The 21,798-nt window shown below is 45.7% G+C and overlaps 1 protein-coding gene across 3 annotated transcripts in view; it reads left to right on the forward strand.

The window, feature by feature from the left end:
• The window catches only part of ADIPOR1 (adiponectin receptor 1), a 56,046-nt gene that overhangs the window by 26,921 nt on the left and 7,327 nt on the right, over positions 1 to 21,798 (forward strand). For all 3 annotated transcript variants that reach the window (XR_013223789.1, XM_077295315.1, XM_077295316.1), the window contains exons 4-7: positions 4,814 to 4,985; positions 5,373 to 5,559; positions 13,672 to 13,859; positions 21,468 to 21,661. Coding sequence is in view for 2 of the 3 variants with exons in the window: in XM_077295315.1 (XP_077151430.1) it covers positions 4,814 to 4,985; positions 5,373 to 5,559; positions 13,672 to 13,859; positions 21,468 to 21,661 (741 nt within the window). In the remaining variant the exon portion in view is untranslated. The remainder of the gene's footprint in view (positions 1 to 4,813; positions 4,986 to 5,372; positions 5,560 to 13,671; positions 13,860 to 21,467; positions 21,662 to 21,798) is intronic.

A 21,798-nucleotide genomic window follows, 5' to 3' on the forward strand; every position in this document is an offset into this window, starting at 1 on the left:
GAGAAAGACCCTAAGGCTAAAGGTACCTTCACACGAAGCGACGCTGCAGCGATAGCGACAACGATGCCGATCGCTGCAGCGTCGCTGTTTGATCGCTGGAGAGCTGTCACACAGACCGCTCTCCAGCGACCAACGATGCCGAGGTCCCCGGGTAACCAGGGTAAACATCGGGTTGCTAAGCGCAGGGCTGCGCTTAGTAACCCGATGTTTACCCTGGTTACCAGCGTAAAAGTAAAAAAAACAAACAGTACATACTCACCTGCGCGTCCCCCAGCGTCTGCTTCCTGACACTGACTGAGCTCCGGCCCTAACAGCACAGCGGTGACGTCACCGCTCTGCTTTCACTTTCACTTTAGGGCCGGCGCTCAGTAAGTGTCAGGAAGCAGACGCTGGGGGACGCGCAGGTGAGCATGTACTGTTTGTTTTTTTTACTTTTACGCTGGTAACCAGGGTAAACATCGGGTTACTAAGCGCGGCCCTGCGCTTGGTAACCCGATGTTTACCCTGGTTACCAGTGTAAAACATCGCTGGTATCGTTGCTTTTGCTTTCAAACACAACGATACACAGCGATCGGACGACCAAATAAAGTTCTGGACTTTATTCAGCGACCAGCGACATCACAGCAGGATCCTGATCGCTGCTGCGTGTCAAACGAAACGATATCGCTAGCCAGGACGCTGCAACGTCACGGATCGCTAGCGATGTCGTTTCGTGTGAAGGTACCTTTAGTGCACACGTCGCAGAATTTCCGCGGAAATTTCCACGGCAATCCTGCAACTCCTGCCGCGGGTATATTGCATGCGGAATTGGCATGCCTATTCCTGCAGAATGCTAGCGTTTTCCAAGCGATCTATAGCATCGCTTGGAAAACTGATTGACAGGTTGGTCACACTTGTCAAACATAGTGTTTGAAAAGTGTGACCAACTTTTTACTATTGCTGCTGCCTATGCAGCATCAATAGTAAAAGAATGTTAAAAATAATAAAAAATAAAAAAATGGTTATTCTCACCTTCCGAAGGCAGCTGATTTCCTCAGCGGCTTCCTTTCCTATAGATGCTTTGTGTGCAGGACCTTCGATCACGTGACCACGACATCATCGCAGGTCCTTCACACAAAGCATCTATAGGAACGGAAGCGGTAGCGTGCACCGCTGAGAGGCGGGAAGACTCCGGGGCCATCAGAAGGTGAGTATATCACTATTTTTTATTTTAATTCTTTTTTTTTTAACAATTATATGGTGCCCAGTCCGTGGAGGAGTGTCTCCTCTCCTCCACCCTGGGTACCAACCGCACATGATCTGTTTACTTCCCGCATGGTGGGCATAGCCCCATGCGGGAAGTAAACAGATCAATGCATTCCTAGGTGTGCGGAATCCCCGCGATTCGGCAAATTTAATGAACATGCTGCATTTTTTTCTGGAATGCGAATGGAACGCAGCATGTGCACAAAAAATGCGGATTGCTGTCTATTAAATAGGATGCTTAATGTGAGCGTTTTTTCGCGGTTTTATAGCATTTTTATAGCGAAAAACTGCGAAAAAACCGCGAAAAATCTGCTACGTTTGCACACAGCCTAAGTGGGGTCAAAACGTCACTTTGCTGTTTATTTCTTCACTATTTACCATCCTGCTGTATATACCTCTTTGTCAACACATGTGAATAAACGCATCACTACTTTTGCAAAGCATATTCCATTTGAGTGCAGCTGTTCTTTGCATATTCTATTCTCCCAAGCACAGTTTGCACCACCCATCAAGCTAAGTGCGCTCTTCTTTTCCAAACTTCAATTCTCGTGCAATGAGCGCTTTTATCTTTCATAGTGTACTGCTTGTTTCCATGGAGCTCATCCTCCAATCCATGATTTAGAATGCAGTAGATACATTCATGGAGTGGATTTAACTCTTAACATCCCAGTCCGCTCTCTCCAGCCCATTGATTACTATGCAGCAGATAGCTGCTTACCCCCTCCCCTTCACTTCATTCTCATCTTCTGAAGAGATGCAGTTATAAGTCACCAAGATACAGCTTTCAGAACAGGTCTGCTAATATGGGCCTGTCTGCTGGAGCTATGCTTGTTCAAATGTCCCATTGTCTCTATGTGAATGCAATGATGGCTGTGTATACACTCCATAGCAACCACTAACAGCTGGATGTGTTAAATTTGAACTTTTGCTGAGATTTGTAGTTCTGCTAATCAGTTTCGCAATTCACTATTTCTTTCTAGAGTAGTTTTTGGATCGCTTCAGTGGTCTTTTTCTAGGTGTGTGTTTTTTGTTTTTTTTAAGTCCATTAACCAAATAAAACACAAGCTTTTTATTTATTTTTTTAATACAAATTTTGCCAAAACATTTAGACTGCCAGGCATCTTCTAAGAGACCTTCAAAAGCCTGAATATATGATTAGCAAGTCGTTTTCTGCCATTTTATTTTGCAGACTCTTATAAAATTGCTGAAAAAACAGTGTGAACATACCCTTACACTGCTGAAACTACATTTCCCAATAGCGCCTACTTCTTCCTCTCTTTCCCCTTACTTTACTGGAGGATCCTGACTAGATCCCCCCTTTTGAGTTATCATCAAGTTAATCTAGGTGTAGAATTCGCCTTGTTTTTCTGCACATGCTCCGTTCCTGTACAGAACCCTGCCTGGCTGATTTAATTTTCTGTATCAGTCAATAAGTACACCTGCACCCGCTCATATAAAGATTAGAAAAAGATAACTGATGCCACAAGTACTTGTGCACATACCTAATCGGTGTGGTTCACAGCTGTTTGTATGTATTTTTTCAATATACATTTATTTTCTAGAAGTCTTAATATACATTTTTCTATTTTTTTTTTTTTAACTTATTTTTGTGAATAGTCAAATATTTAGCCTCCCCAAACCATTGCCATTTTCCTTGAGCTGCAATTTTGATGCACTTTATACATGTATGTATTAAGTTACTTTTATATTATCTTGGAGACTACCGTATTTAATTCTAAAGTGCAACCGTGAATTGGAAAGCAAAAATCCTACATTAGTGAATCTGCAGTGTGGTTTTTCATCACTAGCTGGTTTCTGTGAGCTCAACTCTCCTTCACTCTGCCCAGAGGCGTAGCTAGGGTTTTGGTTCAGGATGGGGTGAAACTTCTGAGTGGGTCCCCCTAACCAGGTAACCTAAATTACAACTGGGTGACGCACCCTAATAGTGGATGTAGGACAACCTCAGCAGATGACCGCACTCTTGCTGAAAATCTCTATACAGAAACCAACACTATTACTGCCATATGGTAAGTGGTAAATACAGAGGGGAAAAAAAGTATTTAGTCAGCCACCAATTGTGCAAGATCTCCCACGTAAAACTATGAGAGAGGCCTGTAATTGACATCATAGATAGACCACAATTATGAGAGTCAAAATGAGAAAACAAATCCAGAAAATCACCTTGTCTCATTTGGCAAGATTTATTTAGCAAATTATGGTGGAAAATAAGTATTTGGTCACCTAAAAACATGCAAGATTTCTGGCTCTCACAGACCTGTAACTTCTTCAAGAGGCTCCTCTGTCCTCCACTCATTACCTGTAGTAATGGCACCTGTTTGAACTTATCAGTATAAAAGGCACCTGTCCACAACCTCAGTCACACTCCAAACTCTTTGGGTCATTGTCTTGTTGAAAATGAACCTCTGACTCTGACCATTTTCCCTGTTCTTCCTGCTGAAAAACATCCCCACAGCATAATGCTGCCACAACCATATTTCACTGTGGGTATGGTGTTCTTGGGGTAAAGAGCTGTGTTGGTTTGGTGCCAGACATAGCGTTTACCTTCATGGCCAAAAAGTACAATTTAGGTCTCATCTAACCACAGCACCTTCCTCCGTATATTTGCCGAGTCTCCCTCATGTCTTTTGACAAACACAAAATGAGCCTTACAATTTTTTTTGTGTGTAGAGGCTTTTGTCCACTCTTTCATAAAGGCCACCTCTATGGAGTGTACGGCTTATTGTGGTCATATGGACAGATACTCAAGTCTCTGCCTGGGAACCCTGCAGCTCCTACATTGGTCTCTGTGCTGCCTGTGAAAGGCATTTTAGTGGGAACTCAGGGTAACGTTTCACCTTGTGAAGATTGACTTGCCTAGCATGGCATACCAATGTGAAGATGTTTACTATCCTTGCAAATTAAATGTGCAAATGTGGGGGCTAGGTATTAGTTGTATCGTCCGGTGTAGTGTGTTCCAGAAAACTGGTGCAGTACGGGAGGAGTCTTGGACCTGTGAGGTTCGGATTAGTGAAGATGTTAGTCTTAGATCAGTTGCAGAATGGAGAGCATGGGTAGAGTGACAGGCAGATGATGATGTATGGTGGTGCAGAACTATGGAGGACTTTGTGGGTGAGAGAAGATAAGTTTGTATTGTACTCATGGTGAATTGGCAACCGCTGCAATGACTTGCACAAGGTGGACCTATAGAAGGACAGTTCCACTATAACCCTTTAGCACTCCCTTTAACATGCGCAAAACCTAATCAGCTAATGTTAACAGATTACATTTTGCAAAACTTAATTCTGGTGTGAACAGTTTGTGGTCATGAAATTGCTACATTAAAAGCAGGAAGTTGCTGTAAAGGGTAAATAATCCGGACCTGAGTACTAGATGAAAAGACAGATGTGTAATCCAAACCTATGCAATTCATAATTTGGTTTAGGACTCATGGGTGAAAATGTTTATAAAACGCTCTCCTGACTGCATCTTGCATAAGTAAGATGGCTAAATAAGATGATCGTGGTCAGTGTTCTGCTTGACTTTGCAAATGTTTTTGTTTGTCCAAAAGGTGTGGGAAGGCCGGTGGAGAGTTATTCCATATGACGTGCTTCCCGACTGGCTTAAGGATAATGATTACCTTTTACATGGACACCGTCCACCAATGCCTTCGTTCCGGGCTTGCTTCAGGAGCATTTTCAGAATACATACCGAGACAGGAAATATCTGGACTCATTTACTAGGTACATTTCTGGTATATAGTATATGATGGAAGCTGTAACTTGCAGGAATCTCATCTGTTATCTTAACATATCGTTACATATGGGATAAGCTTGTATGTCCAGTATTTGTAGAAATTGGTAAAATATCTTTGGTCTCTCCAGACTGTCTACCATTGATGTGATTTTTTTTTTTTTTTTTTTGATTATGTATTTTTGAGACCTTCAAGCGTGCTTACCAGTACACACATTGTGCTCACACTTTCCTAAACATTTTTTCTAAAATAGAATGTCATGAAGCTTTTTGTCCCAACATTAATAATTATTCTTTCTAGAACACCTTGATGTATGTAAATGCACTTCTAATTTCTGTCTTTTTGTCTGACTTGTTTGAATTTCGTTATTGTGCAGGCTTTTTACTATTCCTTTTCCTGGGGGTTTTGACGATGCTTAGACCTAATATGTACTTCATGGCTCCGCTACAAGAGAAGGTGGTTTTTGGAATGTTCTTTTTGGGGGCAGTGTTGTGTCTCAGCTTCTCCTGGCTGTTTCACACTGTGTACTGTCACTCGGAGAAAGTATCCCGCACATTCTCTAAGTAAGTATGTTTTAGCTCACATGCTGCCCAATGAAAACAGTTGCAATTGTAAGGTGAAAAAGCCTAATGGAAATTTAAAGAAAGTTGAACTCTGTGTGTTTTTCTCCCACCTATCCATGGGGAATCTACAGCAGAATTAACATGTACGATAAAATACCATATTTTGCTGCTTGCTCACCACAGATTTCTACCTGCATTGATATTTGTTGTGAAAGTGACTGCAGAAATTGACATGTTTAGCAAATTTATAATGTAATTTAAAATTTAAAATCCACAGCAATATGGAATGTGTGAAACTTACCTTTAACAATGATTAACATTGCTCTGGAGATGTATTGATGCTTATTCTCCACTGTATATGCATAATCATGCTTTTGTTTCTAAATTAAAAAACAAGGTATCATAACGAAAAGAAAAAATTAAATAAAAAAAATAAGATTTCTCTATTGCCTCTCATTGGGGGACACAGGAACCATGGGTGTATGCTGCTGCCACTAGGAGGCTGACACTATGCACAAAAAAAGTTAGCTCCTCCTCTGCAGTGTACACCCCACCGACTGGCATTATGCACTTCAGTTTAGCTTAGTGTCAGTAGGAGGTGGACACGGGTCTTTGATTAGACCCTTATCTACCTCAATGTGTGTCGTTTCTTTTCAGGTTTTTTCCGGAAGGGATACAGGGTGAACAGTCACACCTGTATTCCCACAAGGCGGACTATGAGTACGGCGTGTACTGCCACCCCTTATCCTCATAGATCCCTCTCCAGGACCAAGAGCCTAGCACACAAGCATGCTCAGAAGTCCGGTCCTGGCTCCGTCCCTCGCCCACCGGAGCCTGTTGGTTGGAGGAGACGAGGACGTCCATCATCAGCTTCCATGGACGTCTGATACCTTTCCCAAGTTTGAGGTTAGTAACAGACGACGTGGGATGTTTTTCGGTGAGTGTTCTAGTCCCGGGGGTCCCTTGGGTTCCCTTTTTCGTGCCGTGTTTCCAGGCCACCTTTTGGCTTGGTTGGTGTTCCTATAGGAGTCCTGGGGATCGAGGGGTCATCGCTGCATTTGCAGCACTTTCTCAGTGCCCTGCGCGGTGGTCCTGTCTGGCGCGGCGGCCTTACAGGCAGCCGCGTTACTTTCCTACGACCGCACTGAGCACCGCCGCGGCCCTCTCCAGCGGTCGCCACTTTCCTAATTTAGGCCCCTGATTCCCCCGGGAATTACTTCCGGCGACAGCCAGCGGCAGCGCTCCCCCAAACCCCCCCCCCCCCCTTCTAGGTGGCGACCTCGCAGGCTGCCGCACTTCTCCAGAGGCCGCACCTTCCAGCCGGGCAGCGCCGACACCGCAGTTTTCTCCGGCGGTCGCCGGCTCCTAATTTAGGCCCCGGCCTCCCCCGGGGCCTACTCCCGGCGGCACGATCCTGCGGCAGCGCTTCCCTTTTTATGTGGCGGCCTTGCAGGCTGCCGCGCCGCTCTTCAGAGGCCTGATCTCGCGCCGGCGCCGCGACCCTCTCAGGCGGTCGCCGATTTCTAATTTAGGTCCCGGGGCCTACTTCCGGCGACACCTCCCCGCCTACTTCCTCCTTACTCGGCAGGCTTTTCTCCCGCCTGACCATCAGCCCTCGGCGTTGCTCCACCCACCGGCGCCATCTTAGTGCACCCACGCACGCCTCTTCTCTCCATGGTGCTCGGCAGTGGACGACTACGGGACCCAGATGCCTTTGGCTGCACTGCTGCAGGATCCGCATTCCCTTCCACAAAGGCTTTCTTCCCTGAGGAACCATCTTCAAGCTGGGCTGCGTTTTTCGTCTGGAACCGCTTCGTCTGCGTGAGTAGCTGCACTGCAGACTGACACTTCCCTCTGCCCCCCTGTCCCCTAACCCTCTGGCATTTTCTTCAGGGACCTTTTCAAAATGTCTACCTCTAAAGGGGGCCGCTCTCGTCCTCCTACTTCTTCCTCTCATTCCTCTGCCTTAGTCAAATACTTTGCATGTTCGTCTTGTAACTGCAAACTTCCCTCAGGTCAGTCCTCTCCACTCTGTCAGGCCTGCAGCACCTCGATAGTTCCCAGCGCCCAGGATCCCCTGGCTGCTCCGCTTGAGAGCGATACCCCCACCCCAGGCTGGGTTTCCTCTCTGTCCCAATCGGTGGTGGATCTAACACGGGTGTTTCAAACTCTGGTGTCAGTGCTGGACCGATTACCCCTGCAGACTCCCGCAGTAGCCAGCAGGTCACAGGAAGCTCCGTCCGAGCCCTCCCATTGCAAGCCGCAAAAGGTCCAGACAGGAACGCCGGTCTGAATCCTCTTCTCGTTCCATCTCACCACACGGTCCTTCTCTGCGGTCGACTTTCCCCCGGTCCTCCACCCCTGAGTCAGGCGAGGCCTTCTCAGATGCGCCTTCAGAGGATGTTTCGGAGCTGGATTCGAACCAAATCGCTACCATGAGGGATATGGTTCAGAATCTCATTGGAGCGATAAATCAAACCTGTGGCATCAAGGAGTCCTCTACGGAACCCGCAGATCAGGCGGTTTTGTTTAGACGGGCTAAACCACCTTCCAAGTTTTTCGCTCCTCACCCTGAATTCGAGGAGATTATGACTAGAGAAAGAGAGAACCCGACCAGACGCTTTTAGAGAGGAAAGCGACTTGGCGTTTTATATCCTTTTTCTCCGGAGCTCACCGCTAATTGGACTGCTGCTCCTTCGATGGACCCTCCAGTTTCCAGACTGTCCACCAACACGGTCCTCCCACTGTCCGGCAGAGCATCTCTGAAGGATTCTAACAATAGTCATAGAATCTTTCGCGAAGTCAGATTTTGAAGCGGCCTCAGCTAGTCTTTGCCTGGACTTTGCTTCCACTTGGGTTTCAAAATTCATATCTAAATGGGCCAAACAGCTCTGTCAGGGCATCCTGGACGTGGCTCCACCCGGACAGCTGGCGGAACTTGCTAACCAGATTTCTCACATGGGTGAATATCTGGTCTCCGCCTCCCTGGGTGCCGCGTCTTGTGCGGCTCAGGCGTCCAGCAACGCGGTCGCTATCCGCCACACCGTTTGGCTTAAGGCCTGGCAGGCGGATTTGTCTTCCAAAAAGTCCCTTACCAGCCTGCCCTTTCAGGGGTCTCATCTCTTTGGTTCTAAGCTGGACCAAATCATTAAGAACGCCACCGGGGGCACAAGTTCTCTTCTTCCCCAGGCCAAGCCTCGTCGTCCTCCTCCTAGACGTCAATTTCGGTCTTTTCGTCCCTTCGCAGCGTCAAACTCCTTTTCCCAGCAGCAACAAAGGCCACAGGCACGTCAAGAGAAGAAGACAGTATCCTTTAGGCTCACTCCTTCCTGGCATCCTCGCTACTCCCAGGGTAGATCCTCCAGGACTGGAAGAACCACCTCAGCAAGACTCTCGGCAAGACCCCAGCCCACCTCCCAGGCTGGGCGGCCATCTCCTCTTCTTCAGGGTTGTCTGAATCTCCTCAGTAGAGGACGCATGGGTCAGGGAAGTTGTATCCTCGGGATACAAGATAGTGTTCGTTTCACAACCCCGGGATCGTGTCTTCGAATCCCGGCCTCCAAGAGACCCCGCTCTAGTTCCAGGTTTCTTCGCAGCCATCGCTTCTCTCCTCAAAGCCGGGGTAATCCTTTCCGTACCAGAAAAAGAACGGTTCACAGGTTTCTATTCAAACCTTTTTGTGGTACCGAAAAAAGACGGCAAGGTGCGTCCCATTCTGGATCTCAAATTGCTGAACAAGAGAGTTCATCTGAAGCACTTCAGGATGGAATCCCTTCGTTCAGTAATTGCTTCCATGGAGGCTCAGGAATTTCTGTGTTCCGTAGATATTCAGGACGCCTACCTCTATGTCCCGATATTCCCGGGACATCACCGATACCTGAGCTTTGCGGTGCTCCAGGAACATTTTCAGTTCGTCGCCCTGCCGTTTGGTCTTGCAACCGCCCCAAGAGTTTTCACGAAGATCATGGCGGCGCTGATGGCCATCTTGAGGGTCAGAGGCCTGGTTCTTTTTCCATACCTCGACGACATCCTCATCAAGGTTCCGTCCTTTGCTCAGGCTCACGAAAGCCTGTCCATCGTTCTTGACACCCTAGCCCGTTTCGGGTGGCTGGTCAACCAGAAGAAGTCCTGCCTTATTCCTTCTCAGCGCATCATCTTTCTGGGCATGCTCTTCGACACTCTTCAGACCAAAGTCTTTCTTCCCGAAGACCAGAGATCCATCCTTCGTCGGGACATACGCTTGCTCCAGGGTCCTCGGCCTCCCTCCTTCCGATCGGCCATGAAGGTTCTGGGGAGGATGGTAGCAACATTGGAAGCGATTCCCTTCGCCCAATTTCATTCACGACCCCTTCAGCAAGCCATTCTGCATCAGTGGGACAGGTCTGTCTTCTCTATGGCTCGTCCAATCCGACTCCCTCCCCGGGTCAAACGGTCTCTCAACTGGTAGCTGACGACTCCTCTTATCTCCCAGGGCAGGTCCTTCCTTCCAGTTCACTGGCAAGTGGTGACGACGGACGCCAGCCTGCTCGGCTGGGGTGTGGTGTTTCGCCACCTGACTGTTCAGGGCCGTTGGTCGGCGCAGGAGTCAACTCTGCTGATCAATGTCCTCGAGATTCGGGCCATTTTTCTGTCCCTCCGTCACTGGGAAAGTATTCTCAAGGGCCTACCTATCCGAATCCAGACGGACAACGCCACAGCTGTGGCTTATGTCAACCATCAGGGGGGGACTCGGAGCTCCCTGGCCCTTGCCAAGGTATCCAAGATTCTCCTCTGGGCAGAGGCAACGGTTCTGGTTATATCCGCGGTGCATATCCCCGGCATGGACAATTGGGCCGCCGACTTCCTCAGCCACGAGGGTCTCGCGGCAGGAGAATGGTCCATGCACCAGGAAGTCTTCCATCAGATTTGTCTTCGATGGGGGACTCCGGATGTGGACCTCACGGCGTCTCGTACGAACAGGAAGGTTCCTCAGTTCGTCTCCAGGTCTCGCGATCCTCTTGCAGTGGGCGTCGACGCTCTGGCCATTCCTTGGTCACGGTTCGTGCTGCCCTACCTGTTCCCACCCCTTCCCTTGCTTCCCAAACTGTTGAAAAAGATCAAAGCGGAAGGGATGCCGGTCATTCTGATCGGCCCGGATTGGCCCAGGAGAGCTTGGTTCGCGGAGATCGTCAGCCTTCTCGCGGACGCCCCCTGGCGCCTTCCAGACAGGCCCGATCTGCTGTCTCAGGGTCCGCTCTGCCACCCGAATTCTCGGTCGCTCAATTTAACGGCGTGGCTGTTGAGACCGCAGTTCTAAGAGCGTCCGGCCTTTCGGACCGGGTGATTCACACCATGATCCAGGCTCGGAAGCCTTCATCTTCCAGGATTTACTATCGTACCTGGAAGGCTTACTTCCGTTGGTGCGAGTCCAACCACATTTCATCTATGTCCTTTTCCCTGCCTTCCATCTTGGCCTTCCTTCAGGCAGGACTGGATTCGGGCCTTGCTCTTAGTTCCCTAAAGGGCCAGGTTTCTGCGCTCTCCATCCTTTTTCAGAAGACTTTATCTTCTCGGCCACAGGTTAAGACCTTCCTTCAAGGAGCAGCCCATGCTGTCCCTCTGTATAGAGCCCCGGTGGATTCATGGGATCTGAATCTGGTACTGGACGTTCTGAGGGTTTCCCCCTTTGAGCCTCTCAGGGAGATTCCCCTGTCAGTCCTATCGTGGAAGGTGGCCTTTCTTGTGGCCATCACTTCTATCCGCAGCGTTTCCGAGTTGGCGTCCCTCTCTTGCCGACCTCCGTTCTTGGTCATTCACCAGGACAAGGTAGTCCTCAGGCTTCCTGCTTCCTTCCTTCCTAAGGTGGTTTCCACCTTCCACCTCAACAAGGACATCGTTCTACCTTCTTTTTGTCCAGCTCCGAATCATCCCCTGGAGCAATCGTTGAACAAGCTGGACCTCGTCAGGGCAGTGAGGATCTACCTGACTAGAACGGCCGTTTTCCAGAAGACGGATTCTCTTTTCGTCATTCCTGATGGCACGCGTAGAGGCCTGCCGGCTTCCAAGGCGACTATTGCTCGCTGGTTCAGAACGGCAATTTTGGAGGCTTACCGGGTCAAGAACAGAGTGCCCCCTCCTGGGATAAAGGTTCACTCTACCCGGGCAGTCGGCGCCTCCTGGGCGGTGCACCACAGGGCTTCCGCCCTACAGCTTTGCAAAGCGGCAACCTGGTCTTCCATCCACACGTTCGCCAAATTTTACAAGGTCCATACCTACGCTTCGGCGGATGCCAGCCTAGGCAGAAGGATCTTGCAGGTGGCAGTGGTGAGACCTCTGACCTGATGAAAGTCTGTTTTTCCCACCCCAGGGACTGCTTTGGGGACGTCCCATGGTTCCTGTGTCTCCCAATGAGAGGCGATAGAGAAAACAGGATTTTTGGTTGCTTACCGTAAAATCTGTTTCTCGGAGCCTTCATTGGGGGACACAGCACCCTCCCATGTTATTCAGTTTTCTGCTGTTCTGTGTTCTATGACTGTTCTCATGTTTTACAGTTCTCATGTTTGTGGTTATGTTATTTCAACCTTATTGTTTTCTCCTACTGCTTTCTCACTAACTGAAGTGCATAATGCCAGTCTGTGGGATGTACACTGCAGAGGAGGAGCTAACTTTTTTTGTGCATTGTGTCAGCCTCCTAGTGGCAGCAGCATACACCCATGGTTCCTGTGTCCCCCAATGAAGGCTCTGAGAAACAGATTTTACGGTAAGCAACCAAAAATCCTGTTTTAAACATGGTCAGATATCACTGTTAATGTCTTTTTTTTTATTGATGGTGCCTTCTGATACTTTGAAGTCTAAGCTAGGAGACAATCAAATTAGTAGCCAGTTTATGAACCTGATTTTCTTTTACAAGAATAACAATAAAAAGTTATGGTTCGAGATTGGACTAGAGTAAAGTTGAGTAATGTCTCAAAAGACTATAGACATTACCTTAAAATATTCATTGTTCACATTTGAACAGGTCTGTATTGGGCCCTCTTCTTTTTAACATATTAATGACCTTGCAAAGGTCATACAGAGTAGAATTTCAATATTTGGAGTTGATATTAAACTCTGCAAGCTATTCAACACAAAATAAGAGAATGTAATATTACAGTGGGATTAATGAAGGTTGGAGGCTTGTGCTGAGCAATGGTAATTAAATTGTAATATATATAACTGTAAGGTCATGCTCTTGGACAGAGGAAATAAAATGTACATTGATGTACTAAATGGTAAAACACTGGGTAAAACTATCACTGACAAAGACTTGGGTGGATGGCAAACTAAACTTTAGTGACCAGTGCCAGGGAGCTGCTGCCAAGGCTAATAAAATAGTGGGATGCTTTAAAAGAGGAATAGATGCTCATGACCAGAACATAGTTTTGCCTCTCTAAGTGCAGCCACACTCAGAATACATAAGAAGGACATGGCTGAATTAGAACGGTTGCAGAGAAGAGTGAGCAAGGTTAAGGGGATTGATGTACTGCAATACGAAGAGACGTAATCAAACTTGGGGTTATTCAGTTTGGAAAAATGATAGTTTAGGGGCGCTTTTAGTACAATGTACCCATATATGAAGGGATGGTGCATAGATCTTTCTAATGATCTTTTTACATCTAGGCCTGCAACAGTGACGGAGGAATTCGCTACGTCTAGAGGAAATGAGTTTTAATCAAAATCACAGACGCAGATTCTTTACTGTAAGAGCAGTGAGACTATAGAACTCTCTGCCATGCGATTTTTAATGGATGATTCACAGCTAAAATTCAAGAAGGGCCTGGATGTCTTTCTTGAAAAGTATAGTTTTACAGGTTATGGTCACTAGCTTCTGTAATGGGTCTTTGATCCAGGCAATTAGTCTGATGTCTGTATGTGGATTTGGGAAGGATTTCTTCCCCTAATATGGTGCTATTAGCATCTGCCACATGGGCTTTTTGCCTTCCTCTGGTTCAGCATGTTAGACTATAGGATGGGTTGAACTTGATGGACATACGTCTACTTTAAACCTTAAAAGCTATGAAATGATTTGATGCAATGTCAGTAAAAGAAATGATTAGGCAATGTTTTCTATAAATACATCTTTCAATTTTCCAGGCTGGACTATTCTGGTATTGCCCTACTCATCATGGGAAGCTTTGTGCCATGGCTGTATTACTCATTCTACTGCTCCCCTCAGCCTCGTCTCATATACCTGTCCATAGTCTGTGTGCTGGGCATCACTGCTATTGTGGTAGCACAATGGGATCGCTTTGCCACACCAAAGCATAGACCAACACGAGCTGGTAATTTCTAATCTTTATCATATCCATAGAAAAAGAATATATTAAATGCTAGTGCCATTCATGTCAAATTTTTTTTTTTTTTTTTTTTTTTTTTTTACATTTGAGACTTTACGAATAAATTACATTGTAAAATATGAGTGTTATATTTCTCATGACTTATGAATTTTGTTCATTTACATTTGTGTTATTAAACTAATGAAGTACCTTATCGGACTATAAGACGCACCGGACCATAAGACACCCTAAATTTAGAAGAGTTAAATAGGTTAAAAAAATGTTTTCTTATCAGGATCAGGCATGTTAGGGATCACAGGTGCGTCTTACAGTCCGTATGTAGCTTATCGGGGGTGCAGTGGTGTAGAGGGGCCACTGGAGTTGGGAGCAGGGTCATATTTACTTAATTTGACAGCAGGAGTGGGGCGATGCTTAGGCCATGTGCACATGTTCAGGATTTTTAGCGTTTTTTTCGCGTTTTTTCGCTATAAAAACGTGATAAAAACGCGAAAAAAACGCTTACATATGCCTCCTATTTACAAGGTATTCCGCATTTTTTGTGCAAATGTTGCGATTTTTTCCGCGAAAAAAATCGCATAGCGGAAAAAAAAGCAACATGTTCATTAAAAATGCGGAATTGCAGGGATTCCGCACACCTAGGAGTCCATTGATCTGCTTACTTCCCGCACGGGGCTGTGCACACCATGCGGGAAGTAAGCAGATTATGTGCGGTTGGTACCCAGGGTGGAGGAGAGGAGACTCTCCTCCACGCACTGGGCACCATATAACTGGTCAAAAAATAAGAAATAAAATAAAAAATAGTCCTATACTCACCCTCGATGTCCCGCGCAGTGTTCCCGCCTCACCGCTGCACGCTGCCGTTCGGTTCCTGTAGCTGGTGTGCGGCGAAGGACCTTGCCGATGACGTCACTGTCCTGTGATTGGTCGTGAGCGGTCATGTGACCGCTCACATGACCGTGACGTCACGGAAGGCCCTGTGCGCACAGACCAGCTATAGGAAGACGAACGGACGCCGCTTATGAGATGTCTGGGTGAGTATAAGCATTTTTTTTATTATTTTTAAACATTCTATCTTTTACTATAGATGCTGCATAAGCTGCATCTATAGTAAAAAGTTGGTCACACTTGTCAAACAGTATGTTTGACAAGTGTGACCAACTTGTCAGTCAGTTTTCCAAGCGATGCTACAGATCGCTTGGAAAACTTTAGCATTCTGCAAGCTAATTACGCTTGCAGAATGCTAAAAAAAACGCGAAAAAAAACGCAAAAAAAAAAATGCGGATTTCTTGCAGAAAATTTCCGGTTTTCTTCAGGAAATTTCTGCAAGAAATCCGCAACGTGTGCACATGGCCTTAGGGCCTTGCTAGGAATAGGGGGTTTCCCGCAGTGCAAGGCAAGATCGGAGTCCCTGCTACACACATTGATCTCCTGACGGTCTTCAGTAAAATGGCATCTGAGGGGGCGCGTGTGCAGATAAAATACTATAGCATTAAAAGGAACTTTTTTTTTCTGTTATTTATGTATTTGGGGCTAAACATCAATTTTGTAATTTGGCATTTTGAAAAAATCTGTACAAATTGTCCTCTATAGGTATTGTGCTGTCTATTGCTGCCTGCAGAATGCGTTCTCTGTCCGTCAGATCATTCTAATGTGAGCGTTTGTGTCTTTTTATGACCACAGACCACTTGAAAGTTAAAGGTGACTTTAAACAGAGCCAGTAAAAGCCAGATTGTGCAACATTTTTAATAAAACTCAATTGCGAAAATGTTGCTTAGCCACAAATATTTGCATTGCAGTAAAAAAAAAATAAAGAACACTTAAAGATGTATTATGCAATTGAAATAAAATCAACACTGAGGCTGCAGTGTGACTGACAGGTCAGTTCTAGGATCTTTTTATGCTGGATTATTACGACATATTGATCAGCTTTGGAAAGCGTGTTTGTTACAATTTACAGTGTTATGACTTAGTACAGAGTCTCTTAACTTAAAAGGTAGTCCAGTCTTAAGCTACAAGTCTGCAGTCATTCTGTGACTGCAGATATGGGAATCCTCACATTGCGCGTTCTGTGAGGATTCTCTGTGCAATGCATGTGTGTTGAGCGGGGCTGGAATAGTCTATTCGGAATGTGGGTAGGAGTATTTAAATTGAATGATACACCCCTCCCGCCATCGGAGAATCCTCACAGCAGTGCGCAAGTTGTCAGGATTCACTGCAGACTTGTAACTTAAGACTGGACCACCCCTTAACCCCTTCCCGACCCATGACGCCATGAAAGTCGGTGCCAATCCGACCCATGACGCCTATGTGGCATCATGGAATGATCGCGTCCCTGCAGATCGGGTGAAAGGGTTAACTCCAATTTCACTCGATCTGCAGGGACTGGGGGAGTGGTACTTCAGCCCAGGGGGGGGTGGCTTCACCCCCCCCCCCCCCCCGTGGCTACGATCGCTCTGATTGGCTGTTTCACTTTCAACAGCCAATCAGAGCGATTTGTAATATTTCACTATGAAAACTGGTGAAATATTACAATCCAGCCATGGCCGATCCTGTAATATCATCGGCCATGGCTGGAAAACCTAATCTGCCCCCCCACCGCCACCGATCGCCTCCCCAGTCCTCCATCCTGTGCTCCGCTCCCCTCCGTCGTCCTGTCCGCTCCCCCGTCCTCCTGTCTGCTCCCCCTGTTCTCCGATCCCACCCCCCGTGCCCCGATCACACCCCCCCCATGCTCCGATTTCCCCCCCCCCCCCCCCTCATACTTACCGAGCCTCCCGGTGTCTGTCCATCTTCTCCATGGGCGCCGCCATCTTCCAAAATGGCGGGTGCATGCGCAGTGCGCCCGCCGAATCTGCCAGCCGGCAGATTCGTTCCAGCTACATTTTGATCACTGTGATAAAACCTATCACAGTGATCAAAATTAAAAAAATAGTAAATGAACCCCCCCCCCCCTTATCACCCCCATAGGTAGGGTCAATAATAAAATAAAGAAAATATTTTTTTTTCCCACTAGGGTTAGAACTAGGGTTAGAACTAGGGTCAGGGGTAGGGGTAGGGTTAGAACTAGGGTTAGCGTTAGAATTAGGCTATGTGCACACGGTGCGGATTTGGCTGCGGATCCGCAGCGGATTGGCTGCTGTGGATTCGTAGCAGTGTTCCATCAGGTTTACAGTACCATATAAACCTATGGAAAACCAAATCCGCTGTGCCCATGGTGCGGAAAATACAGCGCGGAAATGCTGCGTTGTATTTTCCGCAGCATGTCAATTCTTTGTGCGGATTTCGCAGCGTTTTACACTTGTTCCTCAATAGGAATCCGCATAAAAAACACTGGAAATCCGCGGTAAATCCGCAGGTAAAACACAGTGCCTTTTACCTGCGGATTTTTAAAAAATGGTGCGGAAAAATCTCACACGAATCTGCAACGTGGGCACATAGCCTTAGGGTTAGAATTAGAGTTAGGGTTGGAATTAGGGCTAGGGTTGGAAATAGGGTTAAGAATAGGCTTGTGGTTAGGGTTATGGTTAGGGTTAGGGTTATGGTTAGGGGTGTGTTGGGGTTAAAGTTGTGGTTAAGGTTGGGATTAGGGTTAGGGTTGGGATTAGTGTTAGGGTTGTGGTTAGGGGTGTGTTGGGATTAGGGTCGTGATTAGGGTTATGGCTAGAGCTGGGATTAGGGTTAGGGGTGTGTTGGGGTTAGTGTTGGAGTTAGAATTGAGGGGTTTCCACTGTTTAGGCACATCAGGGGTCTCCAAACGCAACATGGCGCCACTATTGATTCCAGCCAATCTTGCGTTCAAAAAGTCAAATGGTGCTCCCTCCCTTCCGAGCCCCGACGTGCGCCCAAACAGTGGTTTACCCCCACATATGGGGTACCAGCATACTCAGGACAAACTGGGCAACAATGATTGGTGTCCAATTTCTCCTGTTACCCTTGCAAAAATAAAAAATTGCTTGCTAAAACATAATTTTAGAGGAATGAAAAATTATTTTTTATTTTCACGGCTCTGCGATATAAACTTCTGTGAAGCACTTGGGGGTTCAAAGTGCTCACCACACATCTAGATAAGTTCCTTGGGGGGTCTAGTTTCCAAAATGGGGTCACTTGTGGGAGGTTTCTACTGTTTAGGCACATCAGGGGCTCTGCAAATCTACGTGACACCCGCAGACCATTTCATCAAAATCTGCATTTCAAAACGTCACTGCTTCCCTTCCGAGCCCCGACGTGTGCCGCCCAAACAGTGGTTTACCCCCACATATGGGGTACCAGCGTACTCAGGACAAACTGGACAACAACTATTGGGGTCCAATTTCTCCTGTTACCCTTGTGAAAACAAAAAATTGCTTGCTAAAACATCATTTTTGAGGAAAGAAAAATGATTTTTTTTATTTTCACGGCTCTGCGTTGTAAACTTCTGTGAAGCACTTGGGGGTTCAGAGTGCTCACCACATATCTAGATAAGATCCTTGGGGGGTCTAGTTTCCAAAATGGGGTCACTTGTGGGGGGGTTTCTACTGTTTAGGCACATCAGGGGCTCTGCAAAGGTAACATGATGCCCGCAGACCATTCCATCAAAGTCTGCATTCCAAAACGTCACTACTTCCCTTCCGAGCCCCGGCATGTGCCCAAACAGTGGTTTACCCCCACATATGGGGTATCAGCATACTCAGGAGAAACTGGACAACAACTCTTGGGGTCAAATTTCTCCTGTTACCCTTGGGAAAATTAAAAAATTATGGGCTAAAAAAATATTTTTGAGGAAAGAAAACACATTTATTATTTTCACGGCTCTGCGTTATAAACTTCTGTGAAGCACTGGGGGTTTCAAAGTGCTCACCACACATCTAGATAAGTTCCCTTGGGGGTCTAGTTTCCAAAATGGGGTCACTTGTGGGGAGTTTCTATTGTTTAGGCACATCAGGGGCTCTGCAAACGCAACGTGACTCCCGCAGAGCATTCCATCAAAGTCTGCATTTCAAAACGTCACTACTTCCATTCCCAGCCCCGACGTGTGCCCAAAGAGTGGTTTACCCCCACATATGGGGTATCAGCATACTCAGGAGAAACTGGACAAAAACTTCTGGGGTCCAATTTCTCCTGTTACCCTTGGGAAAATAAAGAATTGTGGGCTAAAAATCATTTTTGAGAAAAGAAAAATTATTTTTTATTTTCATGGCTCTGCGTTATAAACTTCTGTGAAGCACTTGGGGGTTTAAAGTGCTCACTATGCATCTAGATAAGTTCCTTGGGGGGGTCTAGTTTCCAAAATGGGGTCATTTGTAGGGGAGCTCCAATGTTTAGGCACACAGGGGCTCTCCAAACGCGACATGGTGTCCGCTAACGATTGGAGCTAATTTTCCATTCAAAAAGTCAAATGGCGCGCCTTCCCTTCCGAGCCTTGCCGTGCACCCAAACAGTGGTTTACCCCCACATATGAGGTATCGGCGTACTCAGGAGAAATTGCCCAACAAATTTTAGGATCCATTTTATCCTGTTGCCCATGTGAAAATGAAAGAATTGAGGCTAAAAAAAATTTTGTGTGAAAAAAAGTACTTTTTCATTTTTACGGATCAATTTGTGAAGCACCTGAGGGTTTAAAGTGCTCACTATGCTTCTAGATAAGTTCCTTGGGGGGTCTAGTTTCCAAAAATCTGAACAGTGGTTTACCCCCACATATGAGGTATCAGCGTACTCAGGACAAATTGGACAACAACATTCGTTGGTCCAGTTTCTCCTTTTACCCTTGGGAAAATAAAAAAAATTGTTGCTAAAAGATCATTTTTGTGACTAAAAAGTTAAATGTTCATTTTTTCCTTCCATGTTGCTTCTGCTGCTGTGAAACACCTGAAGGGTTAATAAACTTCTTGAATGTGGTTTTGAGCACCTTGAGGGGTGCAGTTTTTAGAATGGTGTCACTTTTGGGTATTTTCAGCCATATAGAACCCTCAAACTGACTTCAAATGTGAGGTGGTCCCTAAAAAAAATGGTTTTGTAAATTTTGTTGCAAAAATGAGAAATCACTGGTCAAAGTTTAACCCTTATAACTTCCTAGCAAAAAAAAAAATTGTTTCCAAAATTGTGCTGATGTAAAGTAGACATGTGGGAAATGTTATTTATTAACTATTTTGTCACATAACTCTCTGGTTTAACAGAATAAAAATTAAAAATGTGAAAATTGCGAAATATTCAAAATTTTCGCCAAATTTCCGTTTTTTTCACAAATAAACTCAGAAATTATCGACCTAAATTTACCACTAACTTGAAACCCAATATGTCACGAAAAAACAATCTCAGAACCGCTAGGATCCGTTGAAGCGTTCCTTAGTTATTACCTCATAAAGGGACACTGGTCAGAATTGCAAAAAACGGCAAGGTCATTAAGGCCAAAATAGGCTGGGTCATGAAGGGGTTAAATACGGTTAAGTGACCGGAAAAAAATTCTCTAAGTGGGATTTAGTCAGCAATGGGGACCGCAGGGATCTGTGCTAGGACCTATTCTTTTTAACTTCTTTTTTTTAATGACCTTGAGTATGGAATTAAGAGTAAAGTGTCAGTCTTTGATGATGACACCAAACCATGTAGGATATTAAAATCTGGCCTTGGCATTACAATATTTAAAAACAATCTGAATAAGATGACTGACTGGACAAACACTTGAAAAATTAGGTTTAGTGTTGATAAATGTAGAATAATGCACCTAGGACAGAGTAACCCTATTGCTGCATATACCGTACATTAAATGTGATTATACTCGGGACTACAGAACAGGAGAAGGACTTGGGTATTCTGATTACAAGTAAGCTGAGCAGCAGCACTCAATGTCAGGAAGCAGCCGCAAAAGCAAACAAGATTTTAGGATGTGTAAAAAGATATAATCCCACAGTCCCAATGTATTGTTACCACTTTATAAATCACTTGTGAGGCCACATCTAGAATATGGCATCCAGTTTCGGGCTCCGCATTTTAAAAAGGATATTCAGAAGTTAGAATCAGTTCAAAGGCGGGCAACTAGATTATTACATTAGGATGGAAGGTCTCTCATATGATGAAAGGTTGGAAAAGTTGGGCTTGTTTAGCTTAGAAAAAAGACGCCTCAGAGGAGATCTCCTTTACATGTATAAATACATGTGAGGTCTTTACAAGGGACTGGTTTATGACTTATTCCTTCCAATGATCTTGCAAAGGACAAGGAGTCATTTACAGATGGAGGAAAGGCGATTCCGGCAGATAAATAGGAAAGGCTTCTTTACAGTTAGAGCAGTCAGACTGTGGGATGCCGACCACAGGATGTAGTAATGGCAGACACTAGCAGCATTGTAAAAATGGGCTGGACGATTTCCTCAGTACAAATCGCACTGTAGGTTATAAATCTAGCAATAGAGAATGTATGATTGGTGGAGAAAGGTTGAACTTGATGGACTCAAGTCTTTTTTCAACCTATGTAATCTTGCCTATTTTGTGTAGCGCCCTTTTTTTTGTCAGGTAAACATATACGTAAAATACATATACATAAATGTAAAAAAATAAACCTCTGACACTTTGTAATATGTATTTTGCCTGAAGGATAATCCGTTACTGCGCTTTTCTTTCTAGGTGTATTTCTGGGCCTTGGCCTGAGTGGCATTGTTCCTACGCTCCATTTCACGATCGCAGAGGGCTTTGTTAAAGCCACTACAGTGGGCCAGATGGGCTGGTTTTTCCTAATGGCTGTCATGTATATAACAGGGGCTGGTCTGTATGCAGCCCGGATCCCAGAACGTTTCTTCCCCGGAAAGTTTGACATCTGGGTAAGTATGGTTCTTTATCAAATTGATTGCAGATGTATTATACCTTGCAGTCCAAAGAAATGGGTATCCTTTTATTTGTGAATGTTATGGCTGCATTGGATATATAGACACATATTGTAAATAACATTTCGTGGGTT

This window comes from Ranitomeya variabilis, chromosome 3 (assembly GCF_051348905.1).
Source record: "Ranitomeya variabilis isolate aRanVar5 chromosome 3, aRanVar5.hap1, whole genome shotgun sequence".
In the NCBI taxonomy this organism is placed as follows: Eukaryota; Metazoa; Chordata; class Amphibia; order Anura; family Dendrobatidae; genus Ranitomeya; species Ranitomeya variabilis.